Source organism: Sinocyclocheilus grahami, unplaced genomic scaffold, assembly GCF_001515645.1.
Source record: "Sinocyclocheilus grahami isolate Dianchi unplaced genomic scaffold, SAMN03320097.WGS_v1.1 scaffold300.1, whole genome shotgun sequence".
NCBI classification, from domain to species: Eukaryota; Metazoa; Chordata; class Actinopteri; order Cypriniformes; family Cyprinidae; genus Sinocyclocheilus; species Sinocyclocheilus grahami.
The window spans coordinates 201,770-225,420 of record NW_015505479.1 but is presented as its reverse complement, the minus strand read 5'-3'; the positions used below and the strand labels follow the sequence as shown (position 1 = coordinate 225,420).

Genomic DNA, 23,651 nt, shown 5'->3' with positions numbered 1-23,651 from the left:
AATTCACCAGCTATCTATTCTCAAGGTTTAGCCACACAGTCTTACCCCTCCTCTCGTCCATCCACCACAGCTCCCAATCCAGGGTGGTGGTATCCATCTCTCATCTGCCATGGGGGGGCCGCAGGACAAGCTCTTCCGGCATGGCATCACTCCCAGTGCCCCACTTACAGCCATCAGTCACTGTCTCGGCTGATAGCTCCATGTGTCAGCCGTATGGATGACTGTCGCTTACCTGTACGCACCTGCATGCCAATGGAGTTACAGGGAACAAAGCAGTCGGTCTGGTCAAGCATCTCACATCATCCGTGATGGGATGGAAAAGCATCTTATATTCATTAAGGCTGTGAAGTGAATTTCTTACTCTGTACTTTTTCTTCCCTGAGAATCTTCAGAAGCAAGATGATGTAAGATCAATAATCAATCAATCAATAATAATAAGTTATTTTAGGCTTAAAATCTGAAAAGAAATAAATAAATAAATTCTGGGGTAAGAAAAATAAACTTAATTCAGTAGACAAACATTTTTTTTTTACCTCTCTGGCAGATTGTTTGTTGTTGTTGTTGTTGTTTTCCTGTGTTGAGCATAAACTTATCAAATTTTGATACATTTCTACGTCATTTTTTTGCTTTTCAAGTAGCCAACTCTAAATGTATCTTGATTTAAGATTTTTTAGATGTTTGTACTGAAAAACAAGACAAAGATACTAAGAAATTCACTTTGTCCAGCGTTAAGAATCAGACTTGAAGCAGCCAACTAACTTACAGCCATCAGTCACTGTCTCGGCTGATAGCTCCATGTGTCAGCCGTATGGATGACTGTCGCTTACCTGTACGCACCTGCATGCCAATGGAGTTACAGGGAACAAAGCAGTCGGTCTGGTCAAGCATCTCACATCATCCGTGATGGGATGGAAAAGCATCTTATATTCATTAAGGCTGTGAAGTGAATTTCTTACTCTGTACTTTTTCTTCCCTGAGAATCTTCAGAAGCAAGATGATGTAAGATCAATAATCAATCAATCAATAATAATAAGTTATTTTAGGCTTAAAATCTGAAAAGAAATAAATAAATTCTGGGGTAAGAAAAATAAACTTAATTCAGTAGACAAAAATTTTTTTTTTACCTCTCTGGCAGATTGTTTGTTGTTGTTGTTGTTGTTTTCCTGTGTTGAGCATAAACTTATCAAATTTTGATACATTTCTACGTCATTTTTTTGCTTTTCAAGTAGCCAACTCTAAATGTATCTTGATTTAAGATTTTTTAGATGTTTGTACTGAAAAACAAGACAAAGATACTAAGAAATTCACTTTGTCCAGCGTTAAGAATCAGACTTGAAGCAGCCAACTAAAAGTAAAGATGCTACCTATTTTTCAGTAGCCTGAGAGAACAGAGTCACACAATAGTTTAGCTTCTTTGGTAACTAGCTACTTGATCAAAGGAATAGCTGTGTAGCGATCAAATGCTGTATTTTAACTATTTTAAGGCACTCACTCTCTCATAGCATCAAAAACTCAGATTCATTCAACTGAATCAGTTCATCCTCTCTCAAATGTAGCATAGCTAAGTCTGATTCTTTTAGTGAATCGATTTGTCCTAAAGTAACGTCGGAAAGTTCGATTCACTCTAGTGAATCGGTTCAGCCTAAACAGTCCTCTCTCTGAAATGAAGCATTGGAAAGTCTGATTCGTTCTAGTGAATCGGTTTGTTCAGACGGATCGAAATGATGTTTATGGTAGGCTTTAAAATTACATGTTTGAAACTGTGACCCAACAATTAATTCAAAACTTTTTTTTGACATCAATTTTATATTAACATTCATTTTATAATAATATAGTTAATAACACATTTATAATTATTAGTGCTGTCAAACGATTAATCACGGTTAATCGCGATTAATCGCATCCAAAATAAAAGTTTTTGTTTACATAATATATGTTTGTGTACTGTATTTATTATGTATATATATAAATACACACACATACAGTATATATTTTGAAAATATTTACATGCATATACATATATTTATATTATTATATTATATATAAATATATTTAATATATAAACATATTTTCTTAAATATATACATGCATGTGTTTGTATTTATATAAACATAATAAATATACACAACACACATACATATATTGTGTAAACAAAAACTTTTATTTTGGATGCGATTAACTGCGATTAATCGTTTGACAGCACTAATTCTATAATTGCCAAATTTATGCATAGCTTATATTTGTGTTTTGCTTATGGTTTATCCTCAAGTTGCACTGTTACCATTTTTGTTTTACTTTATAGTAGGGTGAATAAGAGAATATGGCTGAACATAATTTATGAAGAATTAACAATATTAATCTCTTTACAGAGTAGCAAAGACCATGAATTGATGGGTAAATTCCAATAATTTTTCTGTAAAAACAGCGATGCACTTGGCGCAATAATCTTTGTAGCCTCTTAGTCTAAAGCTTATGAGTTTTTTTTGCGATCTTATATAAACAAAGACTCTGCAGTATCAATTGAGAATATAATCCTGTCATTATTGGGGCCCGAGAGAGGCCTTTTTCAGCCACTCAGATGATGACAGTTCACAGTGAGTGCCTATTATTCAGGACTAAATGGAACTAGAAATGTACATGCCACGCTGAACTGGCTGCTGAAAGTACAGTCCTCACGCCAGCAGAAATGGCGAATCCCTTGTAATTGTGCCATTAGTGTTCCCATTCACTTCAGTCCAAACAGGCTGTAGTCACTCAATTGAATGTCACGACAGTATGAGAGAGTTTACTTTTATAGCTGTCTCCTACAGCTCTATCTTTTATGTTTCCGTCAAAATATATTTCATCTTTGTGAATGCCAACTGACCGAAGATGTTAAATATCAATTCCATAGTATAATCCCATTTTGATTTAAAATTGAAAGCTAATGAATGTTACAATTAAATGCACTAATTCAGAGTCAAGAAACATTTAGTTTGAAATAATATATTTGCCACCCTGACTGGAACATGTGGATTATAAATAGCTCACAATGTTGTGCTCTGATTCAAATAGACTGAACACAGTTTGAAAAATACCGCTCAAACACTCTACAAGATGATAACTCAAATGTTAATATTTCAATATTTAATCTCCCCCACAAAGAATTGTCTCTAAGATCTCGTTTTAAAGATTTGTGATCACATATTATGCATTTAGATGACGCAATTATGTCTGTTCCACAGTCAATAATTAGAACAGAACCATAATTTCTGCAGTCATTTACTCCCTTGGGAGTTCAGGGCTGCCATTAGGTTCAGCATAACCACATTCCCAAAAGTAATTACACGTGCAATCCAGTTAACGCAACTTCAGTTTGCATGGCCTCATGTAAATTACTACATGTAAATTGTTACATTAATATCTCATACATGTTTGTTTAATGCACATAAAGCAATGCAAGTGCCAATATACCAGCACAAAATGATGTGCCAAGTATAATACCACTTTGGGCCACACAGAGGCAGTGCATATCAACAAAACATTAGAACTGAAACCTTATTTTCGTTGTATGTTATATATTCATCTATGATGACTTCTCTACATGGAATTCTTGGTCAATCAATCTTTTTCAAGTGATCGTATTTATTAATTTTTTCCTGATTATGCATTCTTTCTGTGCACAGTTCCATACAAGAATAGTTTCAATTTAACAACATTTTTATAGTACTGTGTGACTCACTCAATTCTACAGCAAACAACACTGTAGAGGAAGCACTTTTGATACTGTTAGGCTCATCATTATTTAATCTCCCAAAAATAGAATTATGGAATTTACACTTTAGACGTAATTTCTTCAAGTGTAATATTATGTTGATTTAATATGTTAGGAATTAACTGCTCTTGGGTTTGGTTTGAGAGCGGTGTTTGGATATCACAGCAGCATACTCTCTACCTGAGCCGTAAATAGTGCGCTTCAGGTCAGGTGCAGAGAAATCCACATGAAACAGGCCGAAGCGCACACTGTAGCCATGATTCCACTCAAAGTTATCCAGCAGAGACCAGGCAAAATATCCCTTTACATTCACTCGATCTTGACTGATAGCTGCAAGACAAACACATCATTCAGATCATCCTCAGAACAGAGCTCCTATCAGATTATAGGTTCTATTATTTGAAATACTTCCATTAGTCTGGGTCTCAAAGCTACAATAGCTGAATTTGACAAATTTAGGACTACAGAAGTGATAAAGAAGTACACTTTAGCATACTTTGAAAAAGTGTACTTATTACTGCAATAATATACTTTTAAAGTCAAGTGTGAACTGAATGTAAGGTTTTCAGACACATAACTATGTTAATTGCAATTAAATGAAAATGTATTGAAGTTTAAATATATATAATGACTTGAACTTAAAAGTAACCTTTATTTGTAATTTCATAATTACTTCGATTGCCTTTGAAATATGGTTAAAGTTTTTAAACCTTAAAGTCATTTGTACTGAAACTTGTATATCATGTATTTAAATATATTTGTAAGATTGCAATGATAACGTTGCAATAAAGTTGCAACATGTCAAAATGAGTGTGCTTCTTTAAAACACAACAAAAGATTATTAAAAGCTCTTTATTTAGCTCTTTTTTATCAAAGTGCTCTTTAAAAGTCTGTTAGGAAAGTTATGAATGCGTACTCTATAAGAATTTAAACTAATGTTTAGTGTTTGATTTTTTTTATGTGTACTCTCTTTATGTCTTATATTTTATGAATATTATATTATCTGCAAATATATATTTAAAAACTACCTTCAAGATTTTAAGTACACTACAAGTTCACATTCAGTATAGTTAAAAAGCACACTTTTTCACAATGGTATTATAGTCTAACTGTATAGAATGACCTTTGCACTCTGTATTTTATTACATACTGAGCAGTGTTAATATGACAGTACCTTTGCCAACTTCCTGCAGAGTGTCCTGATAGAACTGGGAACGGTCGGTATCTTCAATCTGAACCGGCCCCATCTGGGAAAAGCCATTTTCTGTGATATAAATGGGCAGACTGGTGTACGTGTCCTAAAGAAACATGCAAATTTATATGATTTTGTTCATATGCCAGTATACTGTATATCTCTATATAATGAATATAAACCCAATTAAATATAAAGTGTAGACACTTGTTCAAATAAATGCAAACACCTTTATATATTTGAGCAATTTCCGCAATCCATCAGGAACAACAGCCAACCAGTGCACCCCACATATGGGCCACAATGGGTCAACAAAACCCTCTGCCCCCTGATCTCCCACAAAACTGAGCTCGCTCTTCTTACTACCACCATTTAAATCTTTTACTTTCCGAGACGTGTAATAATTCAGTGCAAAGAAATCTGCCGTGCCCAGAGGAGAGGGCTCATCTTTTGAGAAACGTGGTAGCCTTGAGCCCTGCTTGCATCCCAGACCCAAGCTCCTAGACTCAATCCTGGCCCTCATGGACTCTGGGTAATCTCCTGTGCAAAACACAGGACAGGCAAACCAGCCCAGAGTGAAGTCCTTGTAGCGCTCAGTGGCTGCAGCATCTTTAGGAGAGCCCGGGTCCGACGGCTCTGCCCAGTCACTGTTCAGGGCAAGAGATACTTGTCCTGCTTGTAAAGGCCTGAAATGAGTATTATAAGTATGCCAGGCTTTGGCGTGGGCGCGCAGCATGTTATGACCCGCCAAGTAAACTGATATTCCTGGATCTTTGATCCCAGGGGCAAAGGTCCCGTCCTCATGGCCCAGCTTGGCACAAACATAGGGCTCGTTCAGTGTGATCCAGAGCTTCACTCTGTCCCCAAAGGACTTAAAGCAAAACCTGGCATAACTTTCAAAGATGTCTGCAATCTCTGTCGAGCTCCATCCGCCGAGATCCTGCAAGGCCTGTGGTAAATCCATGTGGTACAATGTGATCATGGGCGTCACACCACAAGCAATCAAGTCGTCGATCACTTTGTTATAATAGGCCACTCCTGAGGGTTACAAAAAAGCATCAAGCACACAGTAAAGAAACTTTTTTTTTTTTATTACATAAATCATTCCACAATGTAAAAAGTCAGTATGAAATGGAAATTGTGATTTTTTTCCCCCCTATTGCAGTGTTCAGTATCATTGATATACTATTATAGCTATTGTTAATATTTTGAATTAATTTTATTTTTCTATTTTGTTTTGATTTATACTTTAAATTTTTAGTAATTTTGTTGTGTTTTTTGTCATTTTTATTAGTTTTGTTTGTGTGTCTATATTGTTTTTTTTAATTAATTCTTATTTATTAGTTTTATTTTAGTTTAGTTAATTTAGTTTAGTTTAGTTTAGTACAGCACATCAAGTTAAACTAAATGAAAATTTTTGCCCTGGCAGATAACTGAAATAAAAAAAAGTTTAACTTTTTTCAATTATGAATTAATTCTTTAATTAAATTATTTATTGTATTTTAGTTAACGGTTCCTTTGTTTTAAGTAATGGAAATTACTCAATTGTTTAGTTTTAGTTCTTGTCCCTCAAGAAATGCTCAAATAAGTTTGGAAAGCCGTGGGGCCCCCGCTTTCAGTATATTAAAGAGAATGGTTCCTGATAGTTGATGGGAAAGGAGTACGGCTTGATTTCTGAAGGTTGTTTTACAAATCTCATAAACAGCTTGAATAACGGATTAATATATGTATATTTAATTATTATTATTATTCGTTCCTATTATTCTGACTGTGCAGTGTTTGTTTTGTTGTAGTTGCTTTGTACCTTATTTTATTAGTATTGACACACATTGTGTTTATCATTGCTTTCTGTTTCTGTGTAGAAAATTAATAAAAAACTTCTTTGTGAATTCAGAACCTTTGCACTTCAATGAAAGCACATTTACACAGTTTTCGTAATGTCCCATTCCCACTGGTGAACATTTGTGCCATTTAGATCAAGAATTAATTTAATTTGACTTTTTGTGACTTTTAGTGAAAAGTTATCTTTTCAAAGTGCCATTGACAGCGTTTGGAAAGCTGTTTAGCACAGAGAAAGAACAAAAGACTGGCTTTGGTGTTTTGACTGCTCTGAACCTCACACTACGAGTGTCATTTCCCCCCGGAGCACCTTTTGGATTGACATGATCTGTGGTTCCGCCGGGAAGGAGCCGTGACCAGGATAAGGACAGACGGTAATGGGTGAGTCCCAGCTGCTGGACACATTTCAGGTCCTCGTCCCAGAGCTGATAGCTGTTACAGGCTACATCTCCAGTATGGTCTTCAAACACCCCTCCTTTGGCATGGCAGAATGTGTCCCACACGCTCGGGCCTCTACCATCCACATCCCAGCCACCTGCAAGACGGATAGGACATTCATCTGAAAGTTTAGACCTGCATTACACATAATCACTTTTAATTTTTTCATAATGTACAGCTGTCAAATAACAAAGTTGAAAATTGGACTGCTACAGAATAACAGTGCATTAAAATACCGAGGTGCTGTGACACAGTGATATTATATAGCATGGTATTGTAAGGTACTTTAAGAAGTATACCATATAATTACCATGTCAACAAAAAAAAAACCTATGTTATAATGATATCACATTGAAAACATTGCAATGCCATAGTACGCTTTGTAATGAACAACTCTTTAGCAAATAAGTCCGATCAAATAATAAAGTCGATAAGCACTTCGTGGTTCAGTGTGCTGTGTGGAGCACTGCAGTAAACATGAGCACTGCAGTAAACATGAGCACTACAGTAAACATGAGCACTACAGTAAACATGAGCACTACAGTAAACTTTACCTTCTATTTGATAAGCAGCAGTCGCAGCTCCCCACGCAAAGTCGTGTGGAAATACGGTGACATCTAGTCCAGACATGTTAAAGGACGATAATGAAGTGTAATGTTGAAGGGACTAAATAAAATACTTGGTACCTACTAAAGGCTGCACGTATCTTCCGCTTCAGTTTCGAGCATTGCGCCCCTTTAAAATCAGCGCTGAACGTCAGCACGCCCTGCGCCTGACGTAATCACGCACTTCAGCACGACACCCAACAAAGTCCTATTTTTTTGTTCTCATAAAATTACATCTTCACACAGTACATATTACTTAAGAATGGAATTAACAAAAGTACAACATTTTAATATTTCCACTAGTGGTTAAATGTGCGTTTCAAACTGTGTAATGTTTAACGCATCTCAAGGTTCAGACTAAAAAAGCAAATATTACTAATGGAAATGAAAACTGAATAGCCCAAGGACAACGACATTTGACCTGCATGCGGTGCAGTCCTCTTTACACACTGCTTCTAAATTGTCCCTGATGCTCCCAGCATAGGAAACAGTATGTATAACTGTGTCCACTCGATTCAGTGTCAGAACACTGCACATGAGGCATTGTTCTCATCAGGTTGTTCTGCTATGGGAGCCCATCTATAGGCTACCTTGATTTGTGCCAACCTGTCTGAACTTGTTTTTAGCGCAGCAGTGTAAAGAGAGCCTTTTGTGAGGGCCACAAAAACAAATGAGAACCTACACAATGAATCAAGATCCTTTAGTATTGAGTTGCATTTTGTTTTGCGGCTTTGTAAAATAAAAGCTATAAACTTAAAGGGGTCATATGATGTTGCTAAAAAGAACATTATAAATTAACAATGTAAAAATAGATTCTGCCAATTCCTTCCAAAAATTTTGGGTAATTTTACAATGGAAAAATAAATCTGATAACACCTCTTTCTCATTTTTACAAAAGGAGCATAAATCATCAATATCAGAGTATCTTGGAATTATTGATTTAACAGGGTAGATGGTATGCACAATTTTAAAATGTATTTCTTTAGTTTTGTTATTGATACAATATTTAAAGGCGATTAACCAAGCAGGCTTCCAATTAATATGATCAATAATAGAGTTCCAAAAGAATGTTCCTCTAGTCTAGGGAGGTCAGACCAAGCCCGTGATGACGTCACGGGAGGAAATGGAACATGGAGCCTGGAGCCTGGAGCCTGGAGCTCAGAACCCAATAGAGTCTGCTGGACACCGTCACGCTTCTCTCCGCTGACCGACTGCAAGGGTCGAGCGTTGGGGCTCTGGGTTACGCATTCCGCCTGGGTCTTTCGAAAAGCGTCTTTACCGTCGCAGCATTGAAGCCTGTGTGGAGCAGTCGCAAAGCAACTTTACGCATTCAGTTTCTCAAGAATGGTTTTATTGTTGGGCACGCGGATATATCGCGTTTAATGAGCTATTTTGTGTAGAAGAACTACAGTCTGGAAACTCTTTCGCTTTCTTTTGGAGGCCAAATGTGCAATGAGATGAGCGCAGGAGAAAAGTTTTGCGTGAGTTTGTGAGACTGTTATCTTGGGATGGTTGCAGCTGCGGTCTCTCGGCGGAGTCGCGAGATCTCCACTTTTGACTGGAAACAAAGACAATGTAACGACTTAAAGTAGCGCTCCTTCGCGGAAAACTGTGGCAACTTGCGGTCAATCAACCGGTAAGGGCTCGTGGAGTTGTAAAAATGAATCATATGGCAAACAAAGGAGGCTATTCAACCGCTTCTTAATGTGGAGAGCACCAAACCACAGATACATCGATTTATCTAATGTTGCGTCGTGTCAATATTTTGACCATGACTTAAAAGCAGCGCTGCCCTGCGTCTCTGCTTGATGGCTTTTGACGAATATTCGTCGTGTTTAGATATAAACAGCAGCAAAGAAAGGCTTTCAGGGCTATTTATATGCTAATCTAACCCCCTCTTCTTGCCGTGTGGATATCAAGGACGGCAGGAGTAATGTCGGTGGGCGCTACTTGCGTCCTTTTACTGGCTTTCGTGCTGCTCAGGAGCTCTGCTGGATCCACTGAATGTAAATCATACGATGAACGCTCCAGAAGTGCGGGGAAAAGCTCTCTGTCTGGGGCCACACTGGACAGAAAAGTGGTCTGCAGCAACATGGAGCTCCATCAGGTGCCTTCACCCGAATCATTTCCCAACAGAACGGTCTCACTGTAAGTCAACACTATTTACAGTACATTAACTCTTTTAACATTGTCATGCATCTCAGAAATGCCCTTTACCAGTCATCACAGGGATCATTCCTGCGATTTGTCGCCTTCTGGTCCTTCGTCTGAAACACAAAACCTAGTTTTTAAGTCTTTTAACTAAGCTTATTGACTTAAAGGTCCCATATTGTCAAAACTGAAATTTCCTGGCTTTTGTCACGATAACTGAGGTCTATGGGCTATTTAACTACCATATAAGTTTCAAAACAGTCAGTCCACAGTAACATGCACACAGCCTGCATAAAGTAGCTGTGATTTTTCACAAACCGTTGTGACTTCCGTAAAAAGTTGACGTCAGAACTACACAGTCACCACCCCGAGCACCGCCTACCGTCCCACTCTCCTTTAGCCAAACCCCCAGACAACATCGGGTCCATGCCATTGCTGAGCAACGACAACATGGAAACATGTCGAAAAAGTTAACTTTAACCACGAAACCAGATCGGCCGACCTGTAACGTTACACTCTCACTCAAAGGATGGACGATCTGACAGGGTTGTTACTATGAGGTGGATCCCATCTAACGTGTATAGTAACACATCTCACTGTGTCTACCTAGTCATGATGAAGATGTGTATATATATTTCGATTTCAGCAGGCAACTATTTTTACAGCTACATTATTGTTCCAGCCACAATTAATCACAACAATGTATATACAATTACAAATGAGTATAAATAATTCGTCAATTTGTTGTATTACACACGTGCACACAGACATGATTTCATACACGACATAGTCGTGAGATGCAAGAAACATAGACATATGGCAAGAAATCTGTAGACGTGTCCATAACGACAAAATACAATACTTTATTGAACCATTTCTGATAAGAAGTGTGCGCTGCAAACGCAAGCATTTTTGACGATCGTTTCTGTCCAGTCTGCTCGTTTTATTGCATTTAACCACAGCTGTAGCCGGTTTTTTGTTTGTCAGTGGCAGCAGATATGCGATCAAATTTCTAATTTGAGGCTGTATTACGTCAATTCTGACACCCAACATCACAACAATATTATATTTTAAGCTCCTTATGTAGCAGAATCTGCGCTGGTTTGAATGGGCCGCCTTCAGTTTCCACTTTTTTTTGCTGCCTCCAGCTAGCGCTGTGACGTCGCTGACCCTAGTTACCTGTGGTTGGCCTGGCCGTGCGTCACTCAGAAAACATCAGGCCAATCAGAAGAGAGGCTCATGAATATTAATTAGACAGGCAAAAATCGACCTGTTCTCAGCAGCGCTCCTGAGAGAGGAGATGCAAAATATATTGAGATGGTTTTTGGTACTTATACCGCAAATATATATTCTTAAGGACATCAAAAGGAGCTGTAAAAATATAAGGAGATGGTTTTTGGTACTTATACTGCAAATATATTCTTAAGGACAAGGACATCTAAAATAAAACTCCAGAAAGGTGTACAATATGGGACCTTTAAGTTGTGTTATTTGCACATAGAGGCTACCTATATGTGACACTGGACCACAAAACCAGTCATAAGGGTCAATTTTTCGAAATTGAGAATTATATATCATCTGAAAGCTGAATAAATAAGCGTTACATTGATGTATGGTTTGTTAGGATATGACAATATTAGGTCGAGATACAACTATTTGAAAATCTGGAATCTGAGGGTGCAAAAAAATCAAAATATTGAGAAAATCACCTTTAAAGTTGTCCAAATGAAGTTCTTAGCAATGCATGTTACTAATCAAAAATTAATAAACGTTACTAATTTTCAAAAACAATTCTTTATATATATTTACAGTAGGAAATGTGCAAAATATTTTCATGCAACATGATCTTCACTTAATATCCTAATGATTTTTGGCATAAAAGAAAAATTGTCAGAACAAATTCATCTTGATAATGTCAGCTAACTTTGATAGAAAGGAATGTAACAAAACATGGTCAGGTCAAAGTGTCAAATCAAATTTTTGGTCCCAAATTTTTACTGGTAGACCACTGTATGAAGAGTTTTGGGGTATAATATGTCACAGTTTACTTTAATTTGCTATCCTCACTTACATAGGCTAAGTGAACTATAGTGTCCTGCACCCACTAGTAAATAAATATAAAAAATTATATCTGGTGTCTGAATCATTTTTGGTTTGACTGTAAAAAATGACCGTGAATTTAACAGTAAAAGACTGTAAAAATGCTACAGTAAAAACCTGTTAAATGGTTAACGGTAAATTCCCCTACTATATACGGTGAAAAACTGTATTGGACATTACATGTATTGGACATTAATTTTACGGTAGTATACCGTTTTTGGAAGTGAAAAAGACCGTATAATTGAAAGCCGACGGTGTTGTCATCTCACGTCGGCAGCGTCGGACCAAAAAGCTGCACTCGAACACACCGCACAGACTACAGCCGACGGCAAACTAACACGTGCGTTCTGCGCATGCGTGAGAGGAATTAACTGTCTATATCAGCAGCTATCAATACTATATATTCGTCATTCAAAAGGAGAAACCGAAACAAAGATATATGAGATAAATGCAGATATACGAAACGTAAACAAAGCAGCGCTTGCTTACCATTTTGAATATCAGTAACGTTGATAACTTTAATAATTTTAAGCGGCTCGTGTTGTTATGAAAACATTCGCGTATTAGAATGATTGGGAAAGTTCACATAACATTTAAACAGCCTTCTGTCTGTACCGCCTTCATTTGGGTGCTTGTTTTCATCACTTTCGCTTTAATTCTCGGGCACTGACTCGTTCGCGAAACTGAACATCCAATCAGAGCTCTCAATCGTGCCGACGGACCTGACGCAAACTGCCGCCGATGTGAGCCCGACGAGTGGAACACACCAAACAAACTAGCCCGACCGTCGGCTTGCTGTGTTCCGGCCTTTAGTTGATAAACCAGTCCTAATGAAGTTCTTCGGCAGTGAGCCACCTCTTAGCCATAATTTTTAAAATGTTTTTACAGTTTTTGCATTTTTGCTATTCTAGCATCATTTTTGGTCACAGTGAAGAGCGTCCACACTGCTAACATGTTTGCCTGTTGAAATGGATGCTGAAACAGACAAAACGCACCATTGAAGAAGCACAAAGGAAATGTCAATGTTTTAGCCCTCCAAAACTATTTCTGCTGAAACTGGTATTTGCTTTAGGAACCCTAGATTGAGGTTTTAACTGTTCCTCAGCGATACACTATGGTGAAGCTTTGTGAGCTGGTCCCATTGAATGAGAATGATAATTAAAATTCAGCAGAGTTGAGTTCTCAGGCCCTGTACAGGAAGTATCAGCATTACAATAGCCAAACTTAAACTTCATTCATGGTGTCTCGGTTGCTTGGTTTGGCACATGAATGAATGCCACATTTGAACTATTTACAGACAGGATGAGGGTGTTTATGCCTTGCAAACTCAGCAGTTCATTCACTTCATGCAAAGTTTTCTTCCTATAGAATGTAGACAGGTTATGACCGAATGTGGTGTTTCCAGGCAATAGTTATCCATGGAGTCCTACTACTTCTTTTGACCTTCTTTGACCCAGAAAATCAATTACTTTTTCTAAACCTGGTGTGGGAAATCCTTTCCTTCACACGCATATGTGGGGTCAGCAGGTTTATTGTGCCACCCTTTTAACAAGGTTTAGAAAAGGCTCCCTGGTTTACAGTGTTGTTAAATTTTAAGCATTTTGATTGTATTTTTTTTTTTTTGTATTCAGGTTGGTAGTCAGTACTTAAAAAATGCGTTCAATCCAGTTGAAGTCAGCATGAAATGGAAATTCACCCTGTTTTCTGAATGCATGTTATAGATCTTATTGTGTATGGTTCATCCATGCATAGGTTTCATTTTTATTTATTTATTTTTAATCAAAATGGTGACGTCAAGTCACCTTTATATTTATGTTGCTCTTTATACAGTAGGGATTCGGGAATAGGGATTATTTCAAAGCAGCTTCACATTATTAAACGGGGAGGTAACAGAATCAGTGATAGAATCTTCATCAAATATAAGACAAATTCTGCAATAAAGCAGCTTTGGAAAGACAATATCAAGTTCATCTTCAGCTCAACTTAACTTAAAGGGGTCATATGATGCAATTTCAAGTTTTCCTTCCTCTTTGGAGTGTTACAAGCTCTTGGTGCATAAAGAAGATCTGTAAAGTTGCAAAGACTAAAGTCTCAAATCCAAAGAGATATTCTTTATAAAAGTTAAAAATCAGCCAGCCCTACCTAAAACGGCTCGTTCTAACACGCCCCCACATGTCTACGTCACAATGTGGGAAGATTTGCATAACGCCTCCCAAATGTTCACGCAAAGAAAGAAGGCGTAACTTTTATTCTCGCTGTAGTATTGTTGTTGACGCTGCCATGTCGTGAAGACGCTGTGTGCTTCGTTGTGAAAGCAAAACTACTTTGTTTGGTCTTCCAAAAGAGGACAATATCTGCTTTGTCATGCCTGGAGCTGATCCGTGCTGGTCGCTGAGGAAATACTACAACTTTGCGCTGTGGATCGCCAGATCGGCTTTCACCATGGACGAAGCGGAGTTCAGCCCGAGGCCGTCACATGTCCTCCCGGACGCTCCTTCGTCGAAATCGCCGGCCGCGCCGTTCTCAAGCCCACCCGCCTCTGCTCACTCTAACCCCCCGGCCGTTCCTCACTTTATACCCCGGCCTCTGCTCACTGTAGGCCGCGGCCGCTCACTCTAGGCCACCGTGTGTGACGCTGTGTTTCGTTGTGAAAGCAAAACTACTTTGTTTGGCCTAACAACGCACTGGATTGCTGGCCAATCAGAGCACCCCTCGCTTTTTCAGACCGATGAGCTTTGTAAAAATCGACTTATTTCGGAAAGGCGGGGCATAGAGGAGAAACATTAATGTACAGTATGTGGAAAATAATGTGCTTTTTTTAACCTTAAACCGCATAAACACATTTCATTACACCAAATACACAAAATAAATGTTCTTTTTAGCAGCATCATATGACCCCTTTAAGACATGCAGGACTTCTCCAATCATTTGCAAGCTCACGTTCATCTACCTCCATTTTTGAGTGCAACGTTCACATCTCAAAATCCTGTCAACACCCGCTGAATTGAACCAAGTCCTCCTCTTACATTTTTTCTTGTTCAGTAATCCTTTATGCTTAGATGTACATCACAATATGGAAGAAAAGCTCTGTTGCTTCTTCATTGCAGCATATATGCTTGGATATGGAGTTTGAGAGTTTGTTTATGCTGTACCGCTTCTTAAATATATCTTGTAAATGGCTTTAGGAAAGTCACTAAAACTCCACCCAACAGTGACATTGTTTCTTAGTACTTGGGATCAGTTTATAGCAATTTCTGTTGTAAATGGATCTTGTGTGTAATGTGTGTGCAGCTGTCTTTTATGTGAGCCAGACGTAGAGCTTGTTTCTCTTAGGCAAGTGTTGAAAGCTACACCTGGAGTGATCTTTCCTCCCCAAAGCACAACTGGTGACTGCAGCGTGAGATTTCAGAAAAGCGTTGAAATATTCCTTAATAGTTTTTTGATTGCCTTAGACTTCCATGGTTGCAACTCAACTTAAAATGCTAGTTGGCAGCAATAGTGAACACAACATCCATGGGTCAAGTAACGAATAAATAAAACTGTTAAAAAATGTTGACGACAATAAAATACTTTCTTCCATTGCTTAATATGCAGAGAGAACAAAAAGCCATTCATAGGTTGATTACACACTTCACCTTTAATGTAATTATTTGCATCTTATGAGACTGAGAAATTATCTGTCTGCAGTTTGTTTTGGCTGTTTATCCATTTTTGGCCTGTTGCAGAGCATATTTCCAAATAGTATATTGGCTGTTTTAATGTAGTCCAAGTTTTTGATTTGTTTAGGAAGATTTGGGCTTGCAGAAGAAAGAACTTGGCCCGATTTAGAATTGATGTAAACCGTTTTGTGCTCTCTTTGCTTTCCATTAGCATTATTTGTTTGGTCACTACACACTTGCAGGGAATCAAGATAAGGCTGTATCTACACCATCTGTCTCCAGCATAGGAGACCTGTTGGTGCCTAGCTAGACGCTCATTTGAATGCTAATTGATTGAATCTCCTGTCTCAGACGAGTGGACTTCTCCCCAAAATGTGAGCCTGTACAACAGCCTGTCTATTATTCATTCTTGGTAGATAATGTATATTTATGATATATTCACAATAATTCTGCTGGCTGTATATAAAGTATAGCAACATTCTGGATAGTGTAATAATTTTAATGTGATTTTATTTGGCCTTTAAGAAAAATGTCTATATAGAAGTGTGGAATTTTTATGGGATGAAATAATAACGTGTTGTTTAATATGGCTGTTTATTACTATGTTTGTGCATAGAAATGAAAATGATATATCATTCTTAATTTAGTGAAAAATAAAGTGTCAAGGAAGTATTTTACTTTACAGGAAATACATAAATATCAACATATTTGAATGTCACGTAACTGAAAAATATTGAGCTGTTTGGAGTTGGTAAGATATTTAAATATTTTTGAAAGTCTCTTCAGCTCACCAAGGCTGCATTTGTTTGATGAAAAATACAGTAATATTCCAGTTTAAGATAACCGTTTTCAACTTTAACATATATTTTAAAATGTAATTTATTCCAGCGACGGCAAAGCTGAATTTTAAGCAGCCATTACATAGCAGCCAGGTTTTCAGTATCACATGATTCTTCAGAAATCATTCTAATATGCTATTTTGGTGCTTTCTTATTAATAAAAAAAAAAAAAAGGAATTCTGAAACTGATAAATTTTTTTCAGGATCTTTTGATTAATAGAAAGTTCAAAAGAACAGCATTTATTTGGGAAAAAAAACCCACACACATTTATTTTTGAAACAATGTAACGGTCTTTGTCACTTCTGATTAATTGAATGCCTTCTCACCAAATAAAAATATAAATTCCTTTAAAAAAAAATCTTACTGACCCAAACCTTTTAACTGTAGTTTATATCGGCCTTAAATGTAAAGAAAGCAACAACAGAATGTTTAATTGACTTGCATTTGGACCGATTTAGAATTGATGTAAACCGTTTTGTGCTCTCTTTGCTTTCCATTAGCATTATTTGTTTGGTCACTACACACTTGCAGGGAATCAAGATAAGGCTGTATCTACACCATCTGTCTCCAGCATAGGAGACCTGTTGGTGCCTAGCTAGACGCTCATTTGAATGCTAATTGATTGAATCTCCTGTCTCAGACGAGTGGACTTCTCCCCAAAATGTGAGCCTGTACAACAGCCTGTCTATTATTCATTCTTGGTAGATAATGTATATTTATTATATATTCACAATAATTCTGCTGGCTGTATATAAAGTATAGCAACATTCTGGATAGTGTAATAATTTTAATGTGATTTTATTTGGCCTTTAAGAAAAATGTCTATATAGAAGTGTGGAATTTTTCATGGGATGAAATAATAACGTGTTGTTTAATATGGCTGTTTATTACTATGTTTGTGCATAGAAATGAAAATGATATATCATTCTTAATTTAGTGAAAAATAAAGTGTCAAGGAAGTATTTTACTTTACAGGAAATACATAAATATCAACATATTTGAATGTCACGTAACTGAAAAATATTGAGCTGTTTGGAGTTGGTAAGATATTTAAATATTTTTGAAAGTCTCTTCAGCTCACCAAGGCTGCATTTGTTTGATGAAAAATACAGTAATATTCCAGTTTAAGATAACCGTTTTCAACTTTAACATATATTTTAAAATGTAATTTATTCCAGCGACGGCAAAGCTGAATTTTAAGCAGCCATTACATAGCAGCCAGGTTTTCAGTATCACATGATTCTTCAGAAATCATTCTAATATGCTATTTTGGTGCTTTCTTATTAATAAAAAAAAAAAAAGGAATTCTGAAACTGATAAATTTTTTTCAGGATCTTTTGATTAATAGAAAGTTCAAAAGAACAGCATTTATTTGGGAAAAAAAACCCACACACATTTATTTTTGAAACAATGTAACGGTCTTTGTCACTTCTGATTAATTGAATGCCTTCTCACCAAATAAAAATATAAATTTCTTTAAAAAAAAAATCTTACTGACCCAAACCTTTTAACTGTAGTTTATATCGGCCTTAAATGTAAAGAAAGCAACAACAGAATGTTTAATTGACTTGCATTGTTCTTGCTTGTATTAAATGAATCCTGTGATTTATTAAATGTCAAATTACATTCAGAAAGCAACTCGTTCAGTGTGTTGGCTCAAGCGAAATCATATCAGTGCTCAGTAAAATCTTGTAGAAGCTGTTAAACTTGTACTCAGGGAGCTGTGTGTCAGTAATTCTCCTGGGCTCATACTGTAATCATGAGGGAGGGGAATGGCTCCCAGCTGGCAGATCGCTGCGCTCATGAATATCAGTATCGCGCTCAAATGTATCTCGACAGATCAGAGTCACAAGGCAGCGTCTGCATGTTTATCCATACAAACTTCAGAATGTTCTCAGGCATTTTTCTTCCTCCCTTTGTCAAGGAATAGATTTGGAAAGCTGAGATTTAAGTCGCCCAGATTGAAAAACACAAAAGAAAAAACAAAAACACAACTGTAATTGCAGACAGATGAGAATATAATCTGAGAGAACCATTACATATTGTATGTAATCTCTCCAGCTTCAGTTTAATTGAACATGAATGATAAACTATTTCTATAGTATTGTCTACGTGTTATTCTGTTGCATAAAGGTCAAGCTTTAAATGTGTTCGTTTTGGCTGTGTATCCATTTTTTGGCCTATTACAGAACATATCTCCAAATATTAGACTGGCTGTTTTAATGTAAACCAAGATTTTGATTTGGTTAGGATGCATAAAGTCTCATTGCTGTTTATTAAAACACATAAGTGAAACGGGACTAAATAAATACATTTAATTAACTAATAAAAATAAAGTGTGAGACTTGATTTCATTCATTAAGAGCTTATTAGATTGTGAAAAGTGAGTGATCAATACCAGAAATTGTAGTGGAGGATACATCTGGCTCCTATTGGTTGAAACCTAAGCGGCCTCGATGACATCAGCCATCGACATATTGCATTAACTAACAACGAGCAATATATTGTTACCAGGGTTATTATAAAAAAAGTTACTAAAAATAATACACACACACAAACGGAAGAGGATTAGGGCCAAGCAATAATAAAAAAGATAAAATAAAACATCTCGAGATTAAAGTCGTTAAATTTCAAGAAAAATCTCATTAAAGTTTGAGGGGAAAAAGTCGAAATAAAATGTTGAGAATAAACTCGTTAAATTACGAGAAAGAAAGTCGTTACATTTTGAGAGAAAAGTTGAATTAAAATAGGGAATAATAAACACTCGTGTCGGGTTAATTTCATCTCGTTGGAGAGTGTCAAACAGCGTCCTTCACGAATTCGTATCAAGGGCATGTGCTGCTTTAATTAGGTTATTAGTGAGAAAATAACACACACACAAACGAAAGAGGATTAGGGCCAAGCAATAATAAAAAAGATAAAATAAAACATCTCGAGATTAAAGTCGTTAAATTTCAAGAAAAAACTCATTAAAGTTTGAGGGGAAAAAGTCGAAATAAAATGTTGAGAATAAACTCGTTAAATTACGAGAAAGAAAGTCGTTACATTTTGAGAGAAAAGTTGAATTAAAATAGGGAATAATAAACACTCGTGTCGGGTTAATTTCATCTCGTTGGAGAGTGTCAAACAGCGTCCTTCACGGATTCGTATCAAGGGCATGTGCTGCTTTAATTAGGTTATTAGTGAGAAATAATGAGGTTATAAGAGAGAAACAATGCGGCAAGACTTGCATCCTAATGAGAGAGAGAGAGACCTGCAAAGCTAGACGTTTCTTCTTATATTAACTAACGTACTCTACTATTAGCTCACTGAATAATAAAAAAAAACAAAAAACATAGACCTGGCTAGAACATGATACAAAATTGTGAAAGGGCGTTCCTGTAGCGATACCAGTACAACCAATCAGATTTGAGAACCAGAACGAACTGTTGTATGTATATATATATATATGTTAGCTAGTTGCCAAAGCAACATTTCTCATTTAAATTGTGTTTAACTGGATGCACTAAAATAACTAAAACTGAAATAAAAATTTAAAATAATTTAGAAATATAAGAAAATAACAAAAAATACAAAAAATGTCATATTAAAATGAAAATACAAAAAAACTAAATCAAAATATTAATAAAGACTATAATAGTATCTGAATAATACTACACTCTAAAAAAATGCTGGGTTAAAAAACAACCCAATTTGGGTTATTTGGCAACCCAGCGCTGAGTAAATATTGGACAGAACACATGCTGGGTTATTTTGAAAAATACATTATTAAATGCTAAGATTAACAGTAGCTAAGATTAATGAATGCTGTAGAAGTTTTGTTCATTAATAGTTAAAATTAATTAATGCAGTTAACTAATGTTAACCAATGACAGCTTAATTGGTTAGCTAGTGCTACAAAAGTTAGTAAAATTAGGTAACATTAGTTTAGGGACCAATTCTCACTATTAACTAGTTGCTTATTAGCATACATATTACTAGAATATAGGCTGTTTATTAGTACATATAAAACATACGAATGCCTTATTCTGCATGCCCATACTATAGACCCCCTAAACTTAACAATTACCTTACTAATTAGTATTTACTTACTAATTACTAATTAAAACCTATTAATAAGCGGTAAATTAGGAGTTTGAGGCAAAATTCGTAGTTAATAGTGAGAATTGGACCCCAGACTAATGTGTGACCTGAAATTAGAGACTTTTGTTTCATTTTGCAGTAATTTCATGTTTCAAAATAGAACCAAGTTAAATACAGTGCATTATTTATCCATTGCGAGTGTTTTCTTTCTTGCATGTCACTTGTAAGCTGGCAAAGACTGTGTTTAGCACTGTAACCGTTTATAGCAAAACAGATTTTCTGCTGTTTTCCTGAGCCAGCCACTAAAGCGCCGCTCCACTAATAGTCATGTCAGCCAATTGGCTGTCATCTGTGTGGAAAATTGAAGCAAGGCGACATCCGATTAGTTTCAGACCTGTACTGTTGGACTGAATCAGAAGTGATCAAATAGGATACATGGGTTTAATCAATTGATGTACTTTCTGCCATACGTTGTTTTTTTTCATTTAGCAGAAATTTTCATCCAATCCTAATTTACAGAACACTTACTACAAGTACAGTCCAGTTTTCGTTAGGCTACAGTAGTGATGTAGTCCATAAAACCTTTAGGTTACCAGTACAGACCTGTAACTACCCCAGTTGGCTGCTATGGTTATTTTCCATGTCTTCTTTCTGATGATTAAGAGCTTAGCTAGACTTTTGTAATTTCAGCTGCCTGGTCTTGTATTTGCCTGGTCACTTTGGTAATAAAGCTTTTGCAATGAATGATCATGTAGAATTTACGTAATGTTATACAATGAGCAAAATATTTTTCTTCTGAGTTACTTTATCCATTGAGTCCAGAGGATGAAGAATATGAATTTGAGGATGAACTTGCAAGAAAATAACACGTTCAGTTTTTACTTACAAGTTTCAATTTGTATTTGTCTGGGGCCACATGATTTTTCATATCAATCTTTTTTTTTTCTCCACAGGATTTTGAGTAACAATAAAATCCAGGAACTTCTGAATGGCTCTTTCATTGGTTTGTCATCACTGGAACGACTGTAAGTTTAATCTGTGCTACTTTTCTCTGTTTATTTTTTATATTCTCTATTTTAGAACATTTAATATTAATTTAATTTAATAAAACTTATACACCGTTAATAAATTGTGATTAGGAACATTTCTGAGTGGTTACATCCATTTTGTCTCCTTAAGGTCCTCTTTGTCCCTTGTGAAAAAGAAGTACACTTTATCATACTTTTAAAAAGAGTATTTATTTTTTTTTTAAATAAATTTTTTTACGCCCTTATTTTGGACGTGATAAACTTTTATGCCTGCCTTTCATGCTTTTTTATATTATACTTTTTCAACTTTAGTGTGTAATGTTGCAGTTTGAGCATAAAAAGGTCTGCAAGGTAACAAAGCTCAATGTCCACTCTAAAAGGAGATATTTGCTTTAACAGAACTACAGCAAACGGCTCATTCGGACTACTGCACATTTTTTCCAGATATTTTCCGTGCTGTAAAATCCATGCTTGCAAAGCCTCTGCACGATCCTCTTGTTCATAAACGTTCTCAGGGGCTGAATTGGGCTCGAATTGGTATGGCAAAATTGACGCCATCATTAATATTTACAGCTGAGCAGATTAAACTCGCGGTTATGGTAAGGGCGGTGTGATTTCTGGAACACGCTAAGCTAGCTTACCAATCAGAGCATGCTTCGTATTTCAGAGGGAGGGGCTTCATCGAAACAGGAGCTAAACGGGGTGTTTGAGACGGACTGGGAAGAGATGTGCTGCAGTAATGTAAACTATGTGAAAAATAATGCATTTTTAGAACAATCAAGCATGAAAACCTATTCTAGTTCACCCAAAAACCAAATCAAGACTTCATAAATGGGCATAATAGGACCCCTTCAAAGAATATGCTTAAGTCTGAAATGAATGTAATGATTTCAAACACTTATGTGCACATTAATTGCGATTAAATTAAAATGTTTTGTAGTTTAGATTTATATGAAATGCAAGAGTGCATTTTTGACACTCTTGAATAGGACTTAAGTACATCTTTATATGTAATTTTATAATCATGTTAATTACATTTGTTAAACTAAAATACATTTGAGTGTCATTTCTATTAACAATATTTGTGATTAGGTTGCAATTTACTACATTTTATATATATTAACTAGAGGTAAACCGATGTATCGGTTTTGCCGATTAATCGGCACCGATAGTTGATTGCTGGAACTATCGGTTATCGACAAAAATCCATGCCGATAGTTTTCCGGGTTGCGTCCATTGCTGGAGCGGCTGAGAAGGGTCTGCTGTCATTACACAGCGTGAGAGCGGCCTCTAGTGGTTGAAATCACTGACAGCACGTGCTATTTGTTTAGACACGTGATACTGCACACTGAACAGAGCGGGAAACTTCAGACGCGGCTTTAAATGCAGCAGACAGAAAATCATGCCGCGCCACAGAGCACCATTCACATAGTTTTCCTTTAAATTACATTATATTGGTCCCGAATCATTAATGTACATAACGAATCGTGTATTGTGCATTTTCAGCAAAACGTTTGTCTTTCTGTGGCTCTAATAAAGTCTGTGTGCTTCATTTATAGAGCTATAATATAGGTCGCGCTTTCTCTTTCCGTTTGCTCCGTTTTTTAAACACCGAACTTCAAACTCATCCATGCCAAATTGTTCATTCTTGAAGTAAACTTGTGTCCGTTTGGTGATTAAATAAACTGTTTTAGACAGTTGCTCGAGTTGAACGCGACGCGTCAGGAGTGTGTGTGATACCGGTGAGTTCTCCTAGACTCAGCGCTGCACTTTTATTTTGATTAGATAATCATCAAGTGTTCAAGAATAGAAGCAGTTAAAGTGTGAGAGTATACATACAATATCCATATGTATATACTTTTAATGCTATAGCCTTTGTGTATATATTTAAAGATGTGCATCTTTAAGCATGACAGTTGAAATGAAATGGTAACAATTTCAACATTTACTATTATTATTATT

General features: G+C 36.4%; 2 protein-coding genes across 2 annotated transcripts in view; one reads left to right on the top strand and one right to left on the bottom strand.

Annotated features, from left to right (window-relative positions):
- Positions 1-2,924: 2,924 nt before the first annotated feature.
- LOC107601163 (cytosolic beta-glucosidase) lies at positions 2,925-7,966 on the bottom strand. The gene is made up of 5 exons (XM_016293220.1): positions 7,778-7,966; positions 7,096-7,320; positions 5,176-5,984; positions 4,929-5,052; positions 2,925-4,084 (listed from the first exon to the last, which is right to left on the bottom strand). Exons 1-5 carry the CDS (start codon positions 7,851-7,853, stop codon positions 3,873-3,875), a joined length of 1,446 nt encoding a protein of 481 aa, XP_016148706.1. The 5' UTR covers positions 7,854-7,966; the 3' UTR covers positions 2,925-3,872.
- A 1,000-nt stretch (positions 7,967-8,966) lies between these two features.
- adgra3 (adhesion G protein-coupled receptor A3) overlaps positions 8,967-23,651 on the top strand; it is a 57,274-nt gene continuing 42,589 nt past the window's right edge. Inside the window, exons 1-2 of the mRNA XM_016293195.1 lie at positions 8,967-9,976; positions 21,615-21,686. Coding sequence (XP_016148681.1) covers positions 9,762-9,976; positions 21,615-21,686 — 287 coding nt within the window. The 5' untranslated portion in view covers positions 8,967-9,761. The remainder of the gene's footprint in view (positions 9,977-21,614; positions 21,687-23,651) is intronic.

Coding starts and splice junctions, on each gene's coding strand:
- LOC107601163 (XM_016293220.1), bottom strand. CDS start 7,853: ATGTCTGGACTAGATGTCACCGTATTTCCACACGACTTTGCGTGGGGA. Junction 7,321..7,777: donor TGCTGCTTATCAAATAGAAG/GTAAAGTTTACT, acceptor TCCGTCTTGCAG/GTGGCTGGGATGTGGATGGT. Junction 5,985..7,095: donor AGATCATGTCAATCCAAAAG/GTGCTCCGGGGG, acceptor TGTAACCCTCAG/GAGTGGCCTATTATAACAAA.